This window comes from Agelaius phoeniceus, chromosome 2, assembly GCF_051311805.1.
Source record: "Agelaius phoeniceus isolate bAgePho1 chromosome 2, bAgePho1.hap1, whole genome shotgun sequence".
In the NCBI taxonomy this organism is placed as follows: domain Eukaryota; kingdom Metazoa; phylum Chordata; class Aves; order Passeriformes; family Icteridae; genus Agelaius; species Agelaius phoeniceus.
In genome coordinates this window covers 20,834,773-20,856,501 of record NC_135266.1, presented here as the reverse complement: position 1 = coordinate 20,856,501, position 21,729 = coordinate 20,834,773, and the positions used below count along the sequence as shown (strand labels likewise).

The 21,729-nt window shown below is 39.4% G+C and overlaps 1 protein-coding gene across 4 annotated transcripts in view; it reads left to right on the top strand.

The window, feature by feature from the left end:
- TBL1X (transducin beta like 1 X-linked) overlaps positions 1–21,729 on the top strand; it is a 195,954-nt gene that overhangs the window by 120,972 nt on the left and 53,253 nt on the right. For all 4 annotated transcript variants that reach the window (XM_054652057.2, XM_077173224.1, XM_054652051.2 and 1 more), the window contains one exon: positions 20,902–21,009. In XM_054652057.2, the coding sequence (XP_054508032.1) occupies positions 20,952–21,009 (58 nt within the window). In that variant the 5' untranslated portion in view covers positions 20,902–20,951. The remainder of the gene's footprint in view (positions 1–20,901; positions 21,010–21,729) is intronic.

Genomic DNA, 21,729 nt, shown 5'->3' with positions numbered 1-21,729 from the left:
AGCTTTTAAGGCAAGATGAATTGTGTAGGACATGAAAACAAGTATGTTTCTGTTCAACAGATTTTTAATAGGTAACTACAACACAGACTTTAACAAGTAATTGCTCTCTGAATTTACTGTGAATTTCATTTACTGCCTGACTCACTTGTGTGGTCAAACTACATTATTTAATGTAAGAGTGATTGTAAAACCCATGTGAATTTTTTTCTAAAAAAGGATTTCTCTTTACCTAAGTACAGAAAAATAATTTAGTGCATGTAGATCTCTTAATATATCATTCAGGTTTTTTCTTTAACTATTTCTTTAACTATTCTTTAAATTACACCTGCATTGCTGCCTGTGCACCACCTTCACACTTGAGCAGAGACATTTTTAGTGGCAGGAGTAGTGCTGTAGTGGGCAGAGCCATGGCAGGAGTCCTCAGGGCTGCCTAGCTTACCTAGGGCTGACTGAAGCTGATAAAATGCATCTTTCCAGATGTAAATCAAGGTTACAAAACAAACCTGCAGTTGAACCACACTTCAGAATCAGGCATCCTGATCTGTATTTGATAGGCATTTGGTTCTGTCCATTGGTGCTGTTTACAGTAAGGTAGCGAGCACCTCATGTGGTGTTCAGACTTGGCAGCTGAGGAGTGACACCAGGGGCCCCAGGGATGCCAATCCCCAGCCAGAAGAGACTTGTCACAGCTCCCTGTCCTGGCCCAGCCTGCACCAATGTCCATCCCTGCCCAAAGCAGGGCAGAGCTGAGGAGGAGGAGCAAAGTTCTGCAGTGAGGCTCCCACAGCGAGCACATACCTGGGGACTTCATTCTGCCTTCAGCCCTGGTCCCTGTAGCTAAGCCAACCAAAACAAACGGGTCTGTGCTTCCAGGAATAGTTTACAGGCACACTTCAGCTATCCAAAAGTGGCATTTTCTCTTTTAGTATGTTATGGAGCATTTATTTTCTTTGGTTGTGAGGTCAGAGAGATTAATGTGTGACTGTATCAAATACCAGATGTACTTTTAAAACCGTGGAGAGTTTTGAACACAGTGAAGGACAATGTCAATTCCCTGTCAAAGTATAGACCAAGTAGATTAATAGTGGAAGATGTAATTTGGACTTCAGACAGAGCGGTTTTCCCATGAGTACCTTACAGAGACAGAAAACAATGTTCTTTAGTGAATTTTGCTACAGCACTGTACTAGAGTTATAAAGTTGTTCCAAGGGAGAGAAGAAAGGTATGTTGCATCTTTTTTGTGTGTGTCCCATGGCTTTTTGTGTCACATTTTGCTGTATTTGCAGCTCCATAAAATGTTTCTCGTCTTCCATATATAAAAGTATTTGAAACCAGCATGCCATTCATCATCAACAACAACCTCTCTTTAAGTTGTTGTAAGTTGATGTAATGTCCAGAGCAGGAGCAGAATATGAAAACCAGTCTAGCAAGTTCCTGGAATAGCTGTTGTAGAGAAGTTGTATTTGCTGCCTTAGTTACAAGTCCAAGTCCTCAGGCATTTTCTGTCATGTGCCAGTGCCCCGGCTGATGTGGAGCTTGGTTTCAGTTATGGCCTGGAGCTACACAGTAATGAGCCAAACAGGGCAGTTGGAGTACCAAGGGCACCTCAGGTTCTTTCCCAATCTGATATTCTTGGGTAGATAAACTCTTTCCTTCTGTACCATGGGCTTCACCTTCTCTGTGGTCTCCCAGACTACAGCTGTGCTTTGCTGTGCTTTACTGTGGAAGGCTTCAAGCATCTTTGCAGTGTCAAAATTGTTTCTTTGCATCTTCTAACACCATGTACGTCCACTTACATGAATTGCTGTACAGGTGGTAAGTTGTCCATTTTGCTAAGCAGCAATCTCTATGAATAACTGGTTATCCTCAAAAACAAATGTAATTCATGGTTTCTGTTGGCTTTCCTAGAGGTATTTGATTGTTTTGTTTCAGTCAGGTAGTTTTAATAATGTTGAGGTCTAATATTTGAGTGTGGACCTTTTTCTTACTACTTCCAAGACTATGTGATGGCAACCTCAAGGGAATTTTTTGGAAGAATTTATTCAGATGCTGCCTGTCAATAGTATCTCCAGCATAATTTCAGAAAAGGGTGATAATGGCTGAGTGTTTGCTGTCAAAATAGAGCTGGGGTCAAAAGTACTATTCAACTCCTGAATGCAAATGCCTTGTCACATTTCCCTTTGGAAGCAGCAGATAACTAGACCGAAGTGAAACTGAAGACAGTGTGTTTTTTATGACACAAATTGTACTCCTGCCAATGACAAATTTCAAGGTACATTGGGAAAATGAAGTGCTGCAGTGCTAGCTGAAGTGAATGCCATAACTATGAATAGATGTACCCATGTGTAGGACACAGCCCCTACCTCTGTGTACTTGGAGAAAACAGTTTCACATGCACCAAGGTCGACAGAGTGGTTGTATCCTGCGAAGCTCATGTCATGCATGAAAGTACATAAAGACCATCTGGGAATGATAAAAATAGCCTGTCCTGGCTGGATGATTTGTGTGGTGGCCAAGGACTGATACGCTCATTCAGGAAACGGCAAAACAATGTCAAACTTGTTGGGAAATAACCAGGCTTATTTTCATCCTTGGGAATGGCCTGGTATCTCATGGAACGAAATACACAAGGAGACCTTCAGCCACATGGTGTCTGAATACCCTGAAGGAGTCCGTGTGAACTGAAGTGGTTCAGTGCAAGCAGTGGGAAATGTTAAGATTATTCTTAATATTTTAAGATTTTAGGTTTGGTGTATCTGAGGAAGACTGAGAGCAATAATAGAGTTTAACTCATATCTAATTTTTTTTTTAAGTTTTTGTACTTTTAAATGGGCTTTTTTAAAGTTTTTAGATGAAGTTGTATCAATTTATCATACAAATAAAATCTGACCACAAGCTGGTCAGTCTTATTCAGCTATCTCCAAGTGGTTTATATAATGATCTTGTGTGAAGATCATTTATAAAGCAGGACTGAAATTTTTTAATTGACCTACAGGAACGCAAGACATACATCTTAAATCTGGGTAACATTGGCCAGACTGTTTTTTTAAGCTCAGTCTTGGCAGGATGATTCTAAACTAACAGACAATATCTATAAACAGTGAAACTCAATTTCAGCCTTTCTGTGAAGTAGAAGAAATAGAGATATTAGTGATGACTGTTTTTCTGATGAGTATTTAATGTGTCACAGGTGTCACAATAGCAGCTTCTGAGCACAGTTTTAATGGGGATATCATACCTAAATGACTTCTGTAGAAGCCCTTAACCTGAACACTGTAACCTGTGACAAGTCTGTCTCCTGGTTTTTATTGTTAATGGATATGCTGGATAAAGCTGTGTTCTGCAGCCACATCAGGCAGTCCAGGCACTATTTTGAATGCTGTTAGGAACTCTAGGAGATGCTATTAAGAGAATAGCTGTAAACCTGGCCTGGTTTAACATTGAGCATCTAATTATTGCCATACATTTCAAAACTGCCATTTTACATTGAAGACAATGTAATGGTCTGAAGGACATGGATGTGTTTCTGTTAAATGGATTGTGAGTCCTCTAATGGCTTGTTCTGTCACTTACTTATATTACCTGCCAGCAGAGTGGTATGTACAGACAGGGAATTCTGCTGTGCCCCATTAATTGAGCAAAAACTAACAGTTGTGTTTTCTTTCACACTTCTGGCTAAACTTGGATTGAGATTGGAGATTTAAAAGGGCCAGGCCTTTGTGTCCCCAGTGCCTGCACTAGCAAATTTTGTTTGTTAACCTATGCCAGACTCAGCCAAAATTTAATCTGATCTGTGGGAAGTAGGAACAGCTGTAGACTTCAGAGGGAATTTGATTTCTGAATTAACCCAAGATTTGAGATGTACTCACAGCTCTGTGGTCTCCTGTTTGTTTGGGTTTTTTTTTTTTTTTCATTATTATAATTGTATAAAGAGGAATGATGCACTTCTTTTGAATGTGGAAAAACATACAGGATATAGTTGGTACCATGAGAAACTTGGTTTTTCTATTTTTCCAGATGTGTAAGAGGATTTAGTGTTGAAGAATCTGTTCTTTCTTTGTACAGGGATAGTTTGATCTTCTATCTGAATGAAGGCAAAATCTTCAGAATAGTTTTTTCACATTTAATATTAGTTATACTTCAGACCTTGTCTTGGGACTACTTATGCTGTAGTTTTTCATTTTTTTTCTTTGTAATCCATTATTTCTGGAAGTGACACAAGTGAGTATTCTGCTAAAGAAAATGGATGATTTCTTGAATGACAAAAAGGTCATTTTACGTAAGTGGTATAAGAGATGTAGTTACAGGCACCTGTTTCCCTGCTGAAAAAAATGTAACCCATTTATGCCACTTGCTGAATACAAGTCTTCATTCATGTGTGATCTAGCAGGGAAGGAGAAATTGAAGCTGGGTTTTTTTCCCAGGTTTCTTGAGTGGTTTCAAGTGAGGGAATGTAGTGTGGATGTTCCAGGAGTTGTGAAATCTTTGGAATACCGACTTAAAGAAGAAGCAATTGTGCAACTTTCCTGTTTTATAGCCTCACCTGTAATCAAAGTAAATGATCTTTCCTGAATACCATTAGAGGGTGCAATTAAACAGCAGGAATTAAATAGGAAAGCATTTCTTTGCTCTTGGAATGGAACCTCTCTCTTCAGCTGGCAGTCTCTCCCCTCTTGCCTGTGTCTGTGACCTTGTCTTGTCATTGCAGCTTTTCTTCCATGTTCCCAGGATGCACGTCCGTGTGCTCAGCCCTGCCCATCAGCTCTCTCCCCATGCAGTTTGCCACCAATCTCCTGAATTTCAGCCCTGCAGTTCAAGCTTGGCTCAGACCTTGCCCCATGTGCAAGTTCACCCTGTCTCTCTCAGGCTCAGCTGGTTGGCTCCAGGGAGAAGCTCAGGGAATGGGTTTTGCCTTGGCAGGAGAGAAAGTGACTCCAGCAACAGGTGCCAGGAGAGGATGAACCAGTTGGTGGCCTTTGCAGCTTTAATTTTAACATTCCCATTGTGAGATCCTGGATGATGTGTCATGTCTCTGTGGTAATTTGTGTGTTATATGCTTCTGTGTCCTATGGATTAGTGAATGTAGGCATCAAGTGTAAATGGGTTACCCCTCCAGCTTCACTTCATAGGCATTTTAGCAACTGGCTTTTAAATGACTTCATATAAGCACAAAAATTAAATAGAAGTGTCTTTATAAGCAAAAAGGATCCTTACAAAAAATTAAGTAAAAATTGTAATTTCACTTTTTATAAGCTAATTGCCCCAGTTTACACCTGCTGCAACAGAGTATTTGCTTAGAAAAGTGATTATAAGAGTTGAGACATGATATTATTCTCTCACTGGTTAGCTCACCTGAAGTAAAATAACTTTAAGGACCTCATTTGATATCCATTGCATCTTAGTGACTTCATATGTCTTACAGAATTGTTTGCAAATTTAATAATATGAAGAGCTGGACCATACTTAGTGATGAAGTTACAGCAACACTGTGCATGCATTTATGGTGCTATGGGATTCATTATAACTCATTTTAAGTCAGTGATTTGTTTGTTATTACTTCTACCTCCACACTCATAGAAATATATTTGACTTCTTGTCCCCAGGCTTTTCTTTCCTCTACCTCTACTTTAATTTTATAGTAGAAAATATGCAGCTCAGTCAAGAGTTCAGTCATTGGAACATGATTGAGCACTAAGACCATCACCATGAGCATGTCAGCCACACTCTGCACAAATTAAGAGCTTTGTGGAAGTTCAGTGGAGAGGATGGGTGCAGCTCTGCTGGTTGCTGCTGCTGTAACCAAGACAGAACCAGGAGGAGCTGAAAGTTCAGTTAAAGCAGGACTGGGGGGACAGGTGAGCAGCTGACATGTGGGTGAATGTTTCTGATCTTTTTTTTAGTACAGCAGAAGCATTAAGAGCCATTCTTACACACTGGCATTATTAGGCAGGTGGCCTAATTTGAGCTTGAACTAGAAAGGCTGTTGTTGGTTTTGCTTTTTGAGGAACAGTAGAAATTATTTTGTTCTTGTTGCTAAGAGTTGAAATTATCAGAGAGGCTAGAGATGTGAATTTGTGAAACATGCTTTACATTTGTCTTCCCATTGTGTCATAAATGCAATGTTGTCCTTCCCTTTGGAAGGGAATGGATGGGGCGCCTTACAGCCATAGTGGTTAATGACACATCCTGAGAGCCTCTGTGTGACACCAAAACATACATAGAAACATTTAAGATGTATTTGTTAATGTTTTAAGAGTCCTTTCAAAATACTGAACAGTAAAAAGTCATTTACGGTGACACTGTGAACTTCTGAGGTGGGAGATTCATCTCTTAATGTGAAAACTGGTATTTGCATGTGCATAAAACTTACTTTTCTTAGACTATAGATTATCATGGTTGATTTTATACAAAAACCCTGTATTGTTTTATTTTGCTACACTTTATATAGCATTCCTTCCAAAAGGAATGCAAAGTTTATTACTGGCTATAAGCAGTTGTTTTTGTCAGTGAAATGTGCCTGAACTCGTGCCCTCCCCCAAAAAAGTCTTAATTGCTTGATCTGGGTGCATGATAAATGCTATATTGGAATGTCCAGGTCTTAAAATGAGAAAGCTGAGAATTTAAAAAGAGACAGGCTGCAATCCTATTCTTAGTTAGATGACACAAAATAAAACCATTTAAGGTTGGTTGTTTAACAGGTCTCCATTACATTTTAGTGACCACATGTCCTAGAGAGTATTTTGCAGTTTTAATAGTCATGGAAGACTTGTGCATAGGGTAGGGCTTAAAGTGTCAGTGGCTAAAAAGGAACATTTCTTAAAGAAATACCTGTGGTGGTATTTTCCTTTTTTCCAGGCTTATTTTTCTTTTCCTAAATAGAACAAAAAGCTATTACCCAGTCAGGTAACAGTGATGTATTAGTAATGAAATATAGAAAAGGTGAAACCTCTGATTTTAAGATTTTTTTCACAAGGTTTTTGACTGGAAGGAGGATCATCTTCATCAGTGTATTTGATGTGGCAAACCTGTCTTTTGGACTTAAGGGATTGTAAGCATTCATAAACATCAGGTTTAATTGTGAGGCATTTGTATAAAAAGAAGAGAAAGGAATCAATTCTTGCATCTTTTTGAGTATCATTGTTTCCCTTTGCAGGAATTAGGGTTTAGAATATCCCTTTTCTTGAGAGCTCCAGGCCAGCACTGTACAAGTTGATAGTCAGTAAAAAACTGAAGTGATGGCTCTTCACTGATGGGTTTTATTTGATGGCCTTTTTCTAGTTTATAGTACCAAAATATTGCTCACTGGCAGCACAGCCATGTTAAAAGTGGCATTGGCAAAAACAAGTTTTGTTCCTTTTCTGTCTTTGAATGCAGTCCCTGAGGATAAGTATACATTGAACAGTGTTTGTGTGCATGTCTTATGGTCAAAGGACTTGATTAATATTACCAGTTTATTAAGAGTTAAAAATTTCAGCACTTTTCAAATTAAATTTGATCCAAGTAAAATAGAGGTCCTTGTATGCAAACAGGTATGCTATTAAAGTCTGTGCTTAACTGAGAAAGAAACAAATTGGAGAAGGAAAAAAATCTTACTCTATGTTTTTTAAATTATACTTTTCAAATTTTTTAAAATAGTTCCATAAACTAGCTAAGTCTTATAATTGAGTGCTTAGGAGAAGAACCCTTGACTCATAAAAATAATAAAAGTAAGCTGTAAATAAATAGAGGTGCAGGGCTTTAAAGATCATCCAGTCTAGAACTGCAGGAATAAGTGACTGATAAAAATTAGTATGAAGGACAGCAGAGAAATTTAAAACTCAAATTTTGATTATAATATTTTCCTTCTGAAATACTTGTTGGGAAGAAGGTGTTCTCTGCTATCTGGTGAGATGAGACCCCTGAGACTGCCATCTCAGCTGTCCTTCCTGTGGCCATGATGCCCTTTGCCCTTCCCAGGGCTTGTCACCCTTTCCCAGGCATCAGCCTGGGGCTGCTTTCCCCTGTGTAAAAAGACTCTGATCTGACAGGAGTCAGAGACAGGAGCCTTTGTCAGAGACAGCACTGCCTTCCTGAGTAGGAAGCAAAGTTAATACAAGAAAAATACTTTGATAATTGAATTGCAGCCTGTAACAAACCTGTGCAATGTGTATACAAGTAGTATTTTCAGAAGGCTTTATTTTAGTCAAATGTGCACGGATTTTCAGTGTGACAACAAAGGCTCTGCCAGGAGAGCAGCCTCTCTGCCAAGTCCCTGCTCCAAAATATAGAGGCACTGGAAGTTCTCATTGAAACACTGAAACTGTATAAATATTGGCAAAATTGGGTTTTCTCCACCTTCACTCTGAAACGACTGAACTATTTTTGCTTATGCCTTCCAGAAAAAAAAAAATGCCTGAGGCAAAGACTCACTGTGGAGCTTTACAGTCCAAATAGTTGAAATGGAGTCAAATTATAAATGATAATATAAGCTTATAATATGTCATGCTTAAATATAGGTGTTGATGTCTGCTCCTTGCATAATACTACAAAGGCCCTTGAGTTTCTCTAGAAATAAGGAGACCAATTTTATCTTCTCTTAATAAGGAAATGTAAAACATATGTAAAAAAGAGTGCTAAAGAGTAGAAAAAAAATTAAAGAAAATTTTTCTTTGGACAAATGCTCATATGTAGATCAATTTTTCATTGATGCTGAAAAATATTGAAATGTATATGATTCAGCAGCCAGATACTTGCAATAAACAAGTGATTTATGAATTAAGAGGGGTTACAGATCCTTGCTGCTTTTCCTGGTCCTTTCAAGTCTCTCAATTCTTTGCTCCATAGTGGTTTTGTTTCAGCAACCTGTAACCAGGTGTAAAGTGTGCTCTCCTGGGAGCTGGAAAATGCAAGTTTGAACCCGCTAATTCTTCAGTGAATACTTTAATCTTCAGTCTCTTAAATCTGTTATACCACTTCCACTGCCACCTTTCTCCTTTTTTTTTTTTCTCCTTCTCAAATAAAAGTTCTGAGTCAGTTCTCCACATCCAAAAATACAGATTGGAGCCTGGATTTGGAGCGGAAATTTGAAGCAATGAATCCCAGTCTCAGACAAGTGTCTAATCCACGTCTACAGGAAAACACATAAATCTTTGGAACAGGCACATAACTCTCCCTATGGCTTGTAGAGGGAATTTCATAGCTAACTAGGCTTTGAGAATTATGTTCCAGGAGCTGGATGACTAAAATACCCACTTGGTTACAGTATCCTTAGAAGATCTAATAGGCATGACAGTATGGAGTGTTACCCTATCTACCTTCCTGCATGTCTTTTCCAAATAAAATTTCTTTTTTCCAAATAAAATTAGTAAAGAGGACAATGAGTAAGATTGTTCCAGTTTGGAAAAATTGCTTCCCTTGATTTTTTGCTGGTATTGATGTTCATTTTAAAGTCATATGGAGGTTTTGCCTCTTTATTGCCCTGCCGTAATTTCTTTTTGTGTGAACTGGAAGACACAATCTGGGCAGGGTCTGGGAGTTGATCAAGGAAAGGATTGTCCCTGTCTGTGTGACTCCTATCAGACCACATCCATATACTGCATCTGCACTTGTCACCTGGCACAGGAAAGATGTGACAAGCTGGAGGGTGCTTGGGAGGACACAGGGCTGGACACTGGCACTGTGAGAGGGACTGGGGGACAAGGGGCAGCCTGGAGAAGGGATGGCTTTGGAGCACCTGAAGCCCCCAGCACCCACAGCACCCTTGGGATGGGACAGGAGGAGCAAATTGCAAGAGGTTTGGGTTTAAGGAGAAGCATTTCCCAAAGTGTTCCCATGGAGTGAGCAGAGGAGCAGGTCACCCAAGGAGTCTGGGCCATCCCTGTCCGAGGAGGGTTCTGAGCTCTGTTGAGCAGCCTGGTCTGACCTCAGCCCCTTCTTTGGGCAGGGGCTGGGACCTGAGACCTCCTGAGATCCCCTCCAGCCTGTAGGTACCCAAAATCCTACTGGTGTTCAGCAGCTTTTATCATATTTCTGTAATAGCCAGCCTATGATTGACACCTACTTCAACCATCCTGATCACCTCTAGCTTCCCTGGAGTCCTTCTTAGAGAGAGGGCCAAAAATGTAGAATCATTTTATTCTCTGATAAAGTGATTCTTGTCCGGGGATTAAAACCTTTAAAAGCTTCTCAAACTCTGTATGTATGGATTTAAGGCTTCAGTTCTCTGTATCTTGATTTTTTTAAAGCAGGGGAGTGCTTTTTTTATTTAATCTGAGCTAACTAATAGCTGTGTCATAATATATTAAAATCCATCCTGAGAAGTATTTAACTGAATTTTTTTATGAAAACCTTAGATTATGTCATGTCTGTCTCTGACTCCCAAAGGATTTTTTTAGTTCATCTTAGTTTCTAGGCTGTATAGCTTTTTCTAAAAGGAGGTTAGAAAGCTTTCCTCTTAGCATTGCCTTTTAATCTGTAGACTTAGCTATTTATATTAGGGCTGTGTAGGACTTCATGATGCTGCCACCAGAAATGTGATTCTCTGTCATTCTATGGTGTTCATTCTTCACCCAAAAAAGCCAGGAAAGTCTGAAATGACAAACTCACCCCTCTTGGACTATTACAGCGTGTAAAGGGGGGAGGATGGATGAAAAGGCATATAATATATGTGAAAGTGTTGTACAGCTTGGATTATATTACTGGATACACTGTGTGTGAATTTTACTTAACTATTTAAATCTGGTTATAGAACATAGAGAAGAAAAGTTAAAAGAAAGATAAGTCAGTGTCTGAAATTGGTGATTGAGGTAGTTTTTAATAGACAGAAATTTCTCCCTCTTAATTCTTTGAATTGATTTTTAATGGGAAGTTTCTCTGTAACGTATTTAGCAATGTGAATACAGAAGAATAACCTAGAAACAAGCTTTTTACTTTAGTGATTGCTTAGAACTTTCTACAGGCATCCTTTAAATGCAAATTATTTCCTCCATCCATCTTCCTTCCCTCTTCACCTTCCAACAAGGAAAATAGTCCTATAACTTCCATAAGATTGAGACATTTAATAGCCCTTCTCCAGAGCTCAAACCAATATAAGCTGTATGGTTATGTTTAGAAAAACAAAATGCACACACACAAAAAAAAAAGGCTGCAACTGATTTCCGCTAAGAATGAAATCTAAATACACAGCAGTGTATATGCTGAATTTATGTATATATTTTTCTGTTCCACTGTGCCACCCTATGTAATCTTTGTCCTTGCAGCTTTTAACATTGACATTCTCTTAGGATTATTAAAGGGAAAACATGAAGTATTTATAGCCATAGTTAAAATTTTTATAAGTAGTTTATAATAGGAACTGCCATAATAAAAGTTTGAAATAGTTTCCATTATAGTTCTTTGTTTTTATATATTCTAAAATTTGAAAAATACTTCTTTTGCGGGGGGAGGGTTAAATTTTCCATGCTCTGAGTCTGAAAAGTATTTTTCCTCATGAATTCGGAGTATCATCATCCTTTCAGCTATTTTGGAATTATAGACAAATGGGGAAAATGCTTTTTCCCTTTGTACCGTAATAATAATAAAAATAAAGAAAATCTTCAGATACACTTTTGACAATACTACAGGGGGAACAAGGGAAGGTTGAAGTATGTGGCAAGATCTACTCCCTTTGCTTTCTGAGGGGGAAAAAAAACGTTGAAAATGATGGAAAAATAACATCAAACTCTTTCCAGTAACATCTGCTGAGCTTATTAGCAGAAACTAATAAAAACACACCCCCTTAATGACATCTCTGCACATTCCCTTTGCCTGAGGCCATCCAGACATGAGCTAGCTGAGCTGCTGCAGCTCCCTGCTGCTCTCTAGGCCTTGGTGGCTCTCTCTTACTGGGCAGATCCCAGATTGTGAGGTCAGGGATGTGCCCATCTCCACGTCCTACATGTGATGGACAACACTGGTCCTTCTCCTGTCCTTTACTTCTAGGAACCTGCAGCTGTGTGGGGCCAGCCTGCATGGCTAGAAAGCTGTAGGTTGGTTAGCCTAGCACAGATGTGTGGTGGTTCATCTCCAATAGAGCTTTGCTAAGTCCAAGAGAAAACTTTATCATGCAAGTTAGCAGTGTTGTCATGAGACAGTAGTACCAGAATGGTTTTCACTCTTAGCTTCTCTTCAACTGTACTTGAGTCAGGCTTAGTCCTGAAAGATACTAAGCCAGGATGAAATTCATATAGGCATGGAATTGAAACAGGTTTTACTGGGTATCTGGGTCCTGTAGAGGATGTAGCACACAAACCTGCAGGTATGTGGATGAACAGGCCCTCCTGCATGGTGACAATGCTTTGTCTGTGCTGCCACTTGCCTGGAGAGCTGTGGGGTTGCCTCACTGCTGTGGGACAAAGGGACAAGGTGCAGGACCAAGTCTCAAAGCCCTTTGCACTCACTCCTCTGTGTGCCACGTCCATGGTCTGGCAGTGCTCAAGGCACCTGTCTGTAGCATGTTGGGTACTGGAAGCACCTACCACTGTTCTGGAAGCACCTACCACTGGGCACTGACACTACTGCAGCCAGTGAGGTGGTGGTGGTCTGGGTTTTGTAACGAGAATTTACCCTCAGGGTGGTGTAGGAAACAGTTTGTGTAAGGAACATGGTAAAAAAACACCCATGGATGTTTTATCCTTACCTCACTCTTCAAAAATACGGTGCACAATAAAGACAGCCCAGTTCTGCAGTGGAGCACTCAGATGTGTTTGGAGAAATCAGGATTTTGACCCCAGCTACCGGTTGTACCATTTTTAGCAGTAAAGATAAAAATCAGAAATAATCAAAAAAGCCTTATTCAGATATTCTGTCTTTTGGACAAATCCTTCAGACTGTCTCTCATTTATCCTTCCAGGCACATCACTCTTCTGTTCCTTGCCCTGCAACTGTCTCATTTAAAATGGGTGCCATGGCTGGTAATCCCCACTGCTCATATGGCAGGTGGCTGAGCCTTTTGGAGGTTTCTGGGAGCTCTTTTTGTGTCCCAGCAACTCAGTGTCTCCTCAAAGCCAGTGTTTCCTCTACTAGACCATGGCCTGTCTCATCACAGTTGATGCCTGCCAGTGCCCATTCTTACAGACCAGCTTGGAACTCAAGATACTTCACATTTCTTTTAGTGTGTATTTACTGTTAAGTGACAGCTGCAAAAGAAACTGCACTTTGTTCTAGCTTTTTGGGGAATGTTCATTCTAAAAGTTCAGCTGTATTATTTTACTCACATCTGAATCAGGTACAGCCATTTCTGGTAGGAACTCATGCCATCACATTCATTTCACCTCAAAACTCTGAATGTGGAGTAAAGATGAGAAATTTAAATGCTAATGTTTTGGTTTTTTCGAGGTTTTACTGAAAATCCAGGTACATTAAGTGAAAAGTTAAATTTGAGGTAATATATTTGCCCTCTCACCAAAATTAAAGAAAATGGGTTATCTTTGGAGAAATTGTGCCATCTCTTTAAAGTTGCAATCTTCCTTAACGTTTTTGAACATGTAGCAGTACTTGTAAGATTTAAAGAACATTTTTGTTGTATGACATGCATGGAAACGCACACAGACCATCAGTTACTACACCATCAGACAATTGTGCATTTTGGCCTAATTGGTTTGAAATGAGTGGACACATACCATTGTCCCTGGGTTGGTCCTAATTGCAATTTTGTGCTCATGTAAGGAAGAAAATCCTTGGTTCTGTTTAGTGGCAGCATTCCCAATTGACTTCAGTTGTTCCAAGACTGATGAGGTATCTTGGTTCTCAGACTAAATCCAATCATGTGTTTTGATTTCTCAAGCCTCTGTAATTCCTTCTTTTATTATTTGAAAACAATTATTTTCATTTCATTTGCAAGCTCTAGGTCTACTGTCAACCATTGCTTTCCCATTTGTCTTTCTGTGGCTTTCCAGAGCTTTCCATATAATATATTCGTGTAAATAACATTTCTGTTTTTTAAAAAAATTGAAGGTGCCTCATCTTAGAACAAAGTTATGAAAGAGGTGAAACACAATTGCACTAATTAGGAAGAGCGATTGTGGTTTTTTTCCTTAGCAAGGAGACAAAAAGGAAAAATCAATACTGGAAAACCCATTTCATTTTGCAGCAAAGGCAGTTGGAAAAGATCCACTTGAACTCTTAGAACTGAAATGCTGGAAGCTGATGTAATTAAGCAAACCAGCTGAGAACTGAAAAACAACCTGATGAAACTAAGGGATTATAACTATGAAAGATCTGATGCACTGTTCAGAACCTTTTGATAGAAGAAGTAAAGTTTGCTGGGAATTTGGTGATTAAAGGCTTATCTTCTGTTGATGATTAGTTATTTTGCTGTGGGAATTGTTGATTAATTGAAAAATGTTTGAATAGCACTTACAAATTGTTGGAATATCTCTTGTTGCCCTTTCTTTAAATAAATAGATTTGGATTTGGTTCCAAATGGCTCTTCAGTTTGAAAGTAATTTATAATTTATTGAAAAGTAGTATTCATGCAGAAATAAAGTTTCTGCAGTTATGTCCACCAAAGTGTTTAACCAGCCAAATGATTTTTATAAATAACTTTGTGATACTTTTTCCCCTTAATTTTATTTTTGATAGTTTACTGGATGATGTGTTATTTTGTTAACATTTTTTCCTGGACAGGACAAGCATTTTGATAATTCATTGCAGATTTTTAAAAAAAGAAATACAGTAGGAACAGTTACTATTCAAAAAAAGATTAATCTGTTCAAAGACAACTCTTTTTAGATGTTGCATAGTAAATCAACCTTCTCCCTGAACAACATTTTGATTTTATTGAAATGCAAGCCTTATTTTTGCCAGGTTTGCCCATACAGCATTTGATTCATCAAGAGTGACCTCTTGAAGACAGAATTGCAGGTTAATTGATCACTAGCACATGTCTGTAGAAGGTATTCCTCCTTTTTCTCTGATTGGCACCAGATTTGGAACACTGATATGGTTGAGCTCACTGGCTAATAGAATGAGATACCCTAATGTGTCAGGACCCAAGGTAGAGTTTTATTATATCCATGCCAACTTTTTCTGAAGCTCTCAGGTACAGATTTAGTGGTTGCAACTTTTCATCTGAGTGTGATCTTACAGGCAGCAGTGAGGACAGGAATGAGCTGTGGCTCCCTGCGTTTGTTTTGGTTTAGTGTGGTCTTTTAAAAATCAACAGAAGGTCACTGTAAATAAATAGACTTAAAACCAAAATAAGAGCCAGGCTTAACATTTGGCAGTGCAGGATTTTTGACAAGCCTATTGCTTTCTGCCTTTGAGGTCCCTGTCCTTACTGATGTGCTATAAACATGAGTGAGAGACATCTAAGTGAGACAGTGCATACTGCACAATTCAATAACCATTCCCAAAGGAAATCACTCTGTTGTGGGGAATCTAAGCTTTTGTTTTCCCCAAAATAACAAATATGCTACTGCTCTTGTAAAGAAAGCTTCAAAATATTAACAGTATAACTGATTCAAAGACATGTATGAGCATCTGTAATAAGTGTGGTACAATAGATCTGAAATATTTGAATCACCTCATTTTTGTCACTGTATGGTTTGGGTGACATGTAGTTATCATTTACAGAGTGAAGATAGTTAACACGTTTGTGTCCTCATTAAGAAAGGCCAGGGAGATACTGTGCAGCTCTTGTTGGGAGCCCATCCTGATTTGCTTTCTTAAGTGCAAGGTCTCTAGAATGGGCAGCTGTTTATATTTACAGTTGATGGTTTTGAAGCAAGGTCTCTTGATCAAGCCTTGTAAGGAGGAATCACAAAGTCATGCTTGCTCAAGCTGCATTTTGAATAGGGTTCACTGTTAATTTGGTCACTGATAGTGGAGTAGGAAGAATCATTCTTCTGTGCTTTATATCTTGTAATTAGAAGGAGTGTGATGGTCTCAATTCCATTGTCAGGATACTCGTGAAGAAAAGATGTTTTGCTCTTTAGATTCACAAAATGGCAGGAGAGACTGTGAGGGGAGAAGAAGCAGAGTTTGCTCCTTTCCTCTCCCAGAAGTTTGGTTTGGCATTTTGAGAAAGCAGCATGCTGGAGTTTCTCCACGAGAAGAGGCAGCTGTGATAAAAGCCAAGACTGAGGAATGCATTGGTGAGGGCCAAGCAGAGCTCGTTGGCCTTTGGGGAAGAGCTGCTGGCTACTGCCTCTGTTCTGGCTCCACAGTAAGACACATCCCAGAAATACAGAAGCATAGGGCTCATTGAAACTTTCTGATGAAAGTATTTTTCAACAGAAAACACAGAGATTGCCTAAATGACTCATTTTGTGAGAAGTGGCTTCTGGCTTTGGGAAATGTTTTTCATTAAGCTACGGAGCATATACAAAACAGTAACACATTGATTTGGCTGTGCTGCCACGGTGCCTTCCTAGAGTCTGTTTCAGTAATTACATTCACATTCACATTCCCTTCTCTGAGGTGGGAGGACTATCTTAGGTCTTGAGAGATGCACTTTGGTGCACAGATCCGTCTTGGGTGAGAAAATGGGAGCATGAGTATGTGAACTCTGGTTCCCATGCAGCAGGGCATCAAGTGGACAATGTTAAATGTTTGAATTTTCTGGAATGTTTTCATTTTTATGGAACCTCTGCTTCTTGGCTTTTTTCCTCCAAAGCAAATACACAATTTCTCTTTACACCTCCCTATCATTTTAATGATAATGTTGTCATCATTAAAATTTCAGTTGTGAGAAGACATTTTGGTCTCTGAAGGAGATAAATGAAAATTTGAGTGTTTCAGCTGGGGTTTGGAGGTGAGGAGGGCGTGGGGGAGGAAGGGGATAGTGTTATTTTACCACAATGACACAAAAAGAAATCTCTCCCAAGAAGTTGACAACTGCTCGGCACTCAGTTAAAGCAGACTGGAGCTTGCAGAATTTTTGAAGGTGTAAGATGAGAGCCAGACCAGCCATCTGATAAATTTCTGTTAGCAGGGCTGGGTGCACAAATGGGAAGTGCCCAAGTTCCTATTTAAGTTTCAGGTTTAGGTTTTAGTTTAGGTGTTTTCCCTAAATGTCTGACCTGTTTCTGCCTTCCTGAGGGGAAGGTTGACTGGTAATTCCCAGTCTCTATGGATGGCATGCTGGTTCAAGTAGCAAATGTAAATTCATTTCCCAGAATAACCTTGGCTGTCCCCTGCCCCGGGGTTGGCCTGGAGGGCAGGACATGGCCCTGGGGGACCCAGTGACCATCACTTGGAAAAGAGGCAGAGGAGCTGAGTCTTCAGAGGCTATTTCAAAGTTGAAAAGATCATTTTCCCTTGATTCTTCAGCCAGATCTCCCTTATTTATGGCAACAGTGCTAAAATATGCCTGGCAAAGGAAGAGCAATCCTTTTGAGTAAGGGGATGATGGGATGGGAATAAACAATTCTAAGCTGCCCTGGCTATCACTGTGCTGAACCATGGCTATACATGAGGCTGCCTTCTCCAGCCACTTGTGTGGCCCATTAGCAGGATTCCCAGTGCTCCAGGAAGGTTTAATTTGGGAGCAGTGGTGGGGGGTGCTCAGAGCCGGGTCAGGTGCTGTGGTTACTCTGGAAGCAGGCTGGCCTGGCTGCCCGAGCACAGGCAGAGGGAGGTGTGCTGCAGTTCCAGCTCCACTGGAGTCAGCTCAGTACCAGGTGAACCTTTTGGTTCAGCAAAAGACAAGCAGCCCTAGAAACACAATGGTGGTGTTTGAGGTAATATCCCAGATTTTAAACCCTATATGGGAAGCATTTCTGCTACATTTAATTTTGAACGTTCTTGACAACCCATCCATCCACTGATAGGGTTTGTATGTTTTGCGTCCATTATGCTTTGGGAAGTGTTAATTGGCTCAGGTCACATTTTGGGGCATTCTTAAATACCTACAGGATCACAAGCCAAATTTTTAGATGTTGAAGTAAATAGAACTTCCCATTATGTGTAATTGGCTGCAGGAGAAAGTGTTTCAAGTAAAGAAGGTTCAAACACGTTTGAATGCTTTTTGTTAATCCTCTTGACATTTTGAAGAATTAAGATGTTATTGCTGGTTTAAATGTGAAATGTCTCCAAAGGCACATCAGTATTGCTTATAAACTGCACTTCATTTCTTTTAAAAAACAATTAATCTAGGTGATACCAGTTGTCAGTAACAAAAGGAGGCCATCAATTAGCAGAAATAAATCAATCACAGTGGTGACTGAAAGTTTCTGTGATTTGCTACAGAAGTTTACATTTCTACATTTAAAAAATATATTGAGGGAGAGGCTAGTTGTTTGTTCCTTATGAGTTAGTCTTGGAGATACACAAAACATAAGGATGTTCCTCTCCTCCCCAACATGTCTTTTTTAGCTAGTTTTATTTGTACTGTTTATTTGCAGAGAAGAAGGGAATTAAAAAGAGCATTAATGAAATTGAGTGGGGTCAGCCTGATTTCTAATTAATAGATTTCTCTGGGTAAAAGGCAAAATCTGTGTCTTGCTTTGGACGGGTAAAAGCTTTACAGTTGTGTTTCTGATTGTTACCCTGACATCTGTGGGAGAGAAGAAACCTTAAATATGTGAGTGGAGATCATCTGGTTATTTGTGGCATGGTAACAATGTGTGTATAAAGATACGACCTGTCACATGTGTCAAAGTATTCCTGTTGATTGACTTCAGAGAAAATGCATTGTAAATTCAACTATTACTGGGTGTACTTGGGATTCTGATACAAAGCTAGCTGCTGTAGAGGGTTTTTTTCTAGAGCTGGGAGACTATTTTGCAATCATACTGATTTTCTCTGATTTTAATTAATTTAAGAAAAATCATCTTTAGAAAAACAAACAAAACCCAGCAGTCTTCCTTTCCCTTGCCTCCCCTTTCCCAAAGCAACCCTCTGTATGTGGGAAATACCATGTTAATATCTAAAATTGTCAGGATGAAGCCAGAAATGGCATTTGAAGGTTTTGATTTTTTTTAATAAAGTTCATCTTACCACAGAGTACGTCATTGCTGAAACTGAATTTTTGTAAGCGGTTTCATCTTTACCAACTTTCCTACCACCGAACTCTGAAGCAGCTATTTTTAAAATGCTTTTAAAAGTGGGGTGTTTTTTTTTTTTTCAACCCACAGCGATCAAATTATCTTGATTTATTACTATCATGGCCATAGCAACGATGCAGATGTATTTTTAGCACTCTGAGATGTGAAAATGGCCTTAACTGTTGCTGTGAATGTCTGTCCTGTTCTTCATTGTACAGCAATGGTTATGCAAAAAGGGTACAGGAGGTTATTAATTATTCAGGTCCAAGCCTGTTTATCTGGAAGAAGTGTGTATAAAGTTATACTGGAAGTGGTGCTTTCACTGGATGAAGTTGCCAGCTTTGGTAACTTCAGTCCTAACCACTACCTGTGCTTCCAGTCTCCTAATCGTGTGGCAGAGAAGTTTGAGCCCATTTTACAGATGAGGGATTGAGGAGAAAAGAGACTGAGTGGCTTCCCAGGGCAATACGTGGCATGTGTGACAGGAATGGATGTTGGATACAGCTGAGCTGTCCTCAGCCAGAATCTTAGCAGAAAGCATTCATCCTTTCCAAAGGAGATGAAATTTTCCTTATGGAGACTGAATGATTTTCAGTACTTTGTTTCTTCTTGTTCTCCATGAAATGTAAACTGTAACAATTAAGATTCAAGTATTGAGGAAGATGTCTGCCAAATTAGCAACTATGGTTTCGTAAGAAAAACCAGCATCCAAGCTATTGATGAAATACAGCCCGGGATAATAAGAGGCTTACCAGGGTTCCAAAGACCTCCATTTACATAAATATGCAGAGACATCTGTTACAGTCATGAGTGACCTGCTGGTTTAAACCATCAGCGGGGGAAGCGTCGGTCGATCACCATTGCCTGCAGTAGCAGGTGCTGCTTTAGGCAGCAGGAGTTACTGAGGAGGTTTTCGATGAACAAAGCCGACCTTTCCACTTGCCAAACGGGAAACCAAAACACCTGGCACACGCCTACGGTCTTGCACTTGTAGCGCGCGGTGAGAGCCGCGCGTGCCAAAGCTGTGTGTGATCACTCACTCACAGGTATGGGGTGGCTGACAAAGCTGCAGAGTTTATGTCTGAAGAGTACTTAGGTCTTTTAAAACCAAACTACTCAAGTCAGATTCCCAAACAGGAGTGAATCATCAAGATTTAATGGAAAACGTTCAAAACAAATTTATCATCTAAACCCCGTGTTTTTATTACCAGAGTATATGCCCAAAATAGTAATGTAAAATCGTCATCCTCAAGGTTGCAATTACTTAAATGAAAAATTGGAGTTTAATTCTTGCTCAACATAAATGAACAGAGACATTATAATATTACAGCCTTATATAATGCAAGGATATTTGTCTTCCTTGTTGGCTCAAGGTATATATGGTATTCTCTCTCTTTCTCTTCCCCTCCGGCCCCATTCATTCATTCAATAACACAGTTTTGTAAGGAAAGAATCTGTCTTCAGTGGATTAACAACTGGACAAAAAGCTGGATTACAAATTCAGAGCTGCAGAAATATTATAATTTGGTGTGTTATATATGACTGTAATTGCCAGCAATTCTGAAAACTCTCACACAGTAAAGAGGAGTCTCCAATGAACATGTAGGAAAGCCACACAAGTAAAGGAGTTGACATTAGAAAAGTCTTCCAATATTTAAAATGCTCCCTCTGACTCTCTCATGTATGTTAAATACTACTTCTGAATTGTACCTGGAGGTGCAGTACAGCCTGAGTACTTGATTCCCATTACTATGGATGCCTCACATGGGGATGTTACAGCTCTAATAACTGTATGACATCTTTAAATACCTTAACAATTCCCACCTCTGTTTTGATAACACATTTCATAGTAAATTAAGATAAAACAAAACCTGTTCTTTTCTCTCCCTCTGAACAGAGCGTGGATCACACTTCTCGTAAACCTCATCATAGTGAGGTTGGGCTAAGATGAGCATAACCAGTGACGAAGTGAATTTCTTGGTGTATCGCTATCTCCAGGAATCGGGTAAATTCTTGGTCTTTTTTCATAACTTCCGGTCATAAATGAAACGGGGAAATTGCCTTTTTGCATGATATTGCTCTAGGGATGTTGCCTTGAGTCTTTCAGACTGATAGACTAAATATTTCTTGCACAAACCCCTGTTTCTTTGAAATCATGGTCTAGAACACAATAAAAGTGCAAACATGCAGAGGTACAAAATACTGCAGTTTGGCAAAACAAGAAGTAAATAACATTATGTTAACAAATGCTTTGGCAGTGATATCATGTCAGCCAAAGTAATTTTTGGCAGCACAGGCAAAAAGCACATGTGTCTTGTATCTTTTTTTTCTTAAATACTTGAAATTTGGTTTATATTGGCTCTAAAGAGAAATTTGGGTGCAAGTTTCTGATGTTTTAGACCATTCTTAGGGTAATTATGTATGCAAACTGAGCTGCACCAGTGTCATCATGGCTCTGTCTCCATACTACTTCCACCTCTAGCTGTTTTCATATTGGAAAATACCACAGGGCTTCAAAATCTTAAAAAAAATGAAAGTTATATTTTGTGTTTATTTTATATATGTAGTCTTCTTTCCATTCTTTGACTGCAAGAAGTAGAAAGTCTCTTAGCTAATGGAAAACGTTCTGTTACTGTAGAGATGATAGGGGAGCTGAGAAACATTGACAAAGGATTTGTAACCAGCATCACCAACATTTTACTTGGTACTGACCCTCTGTTTTGAG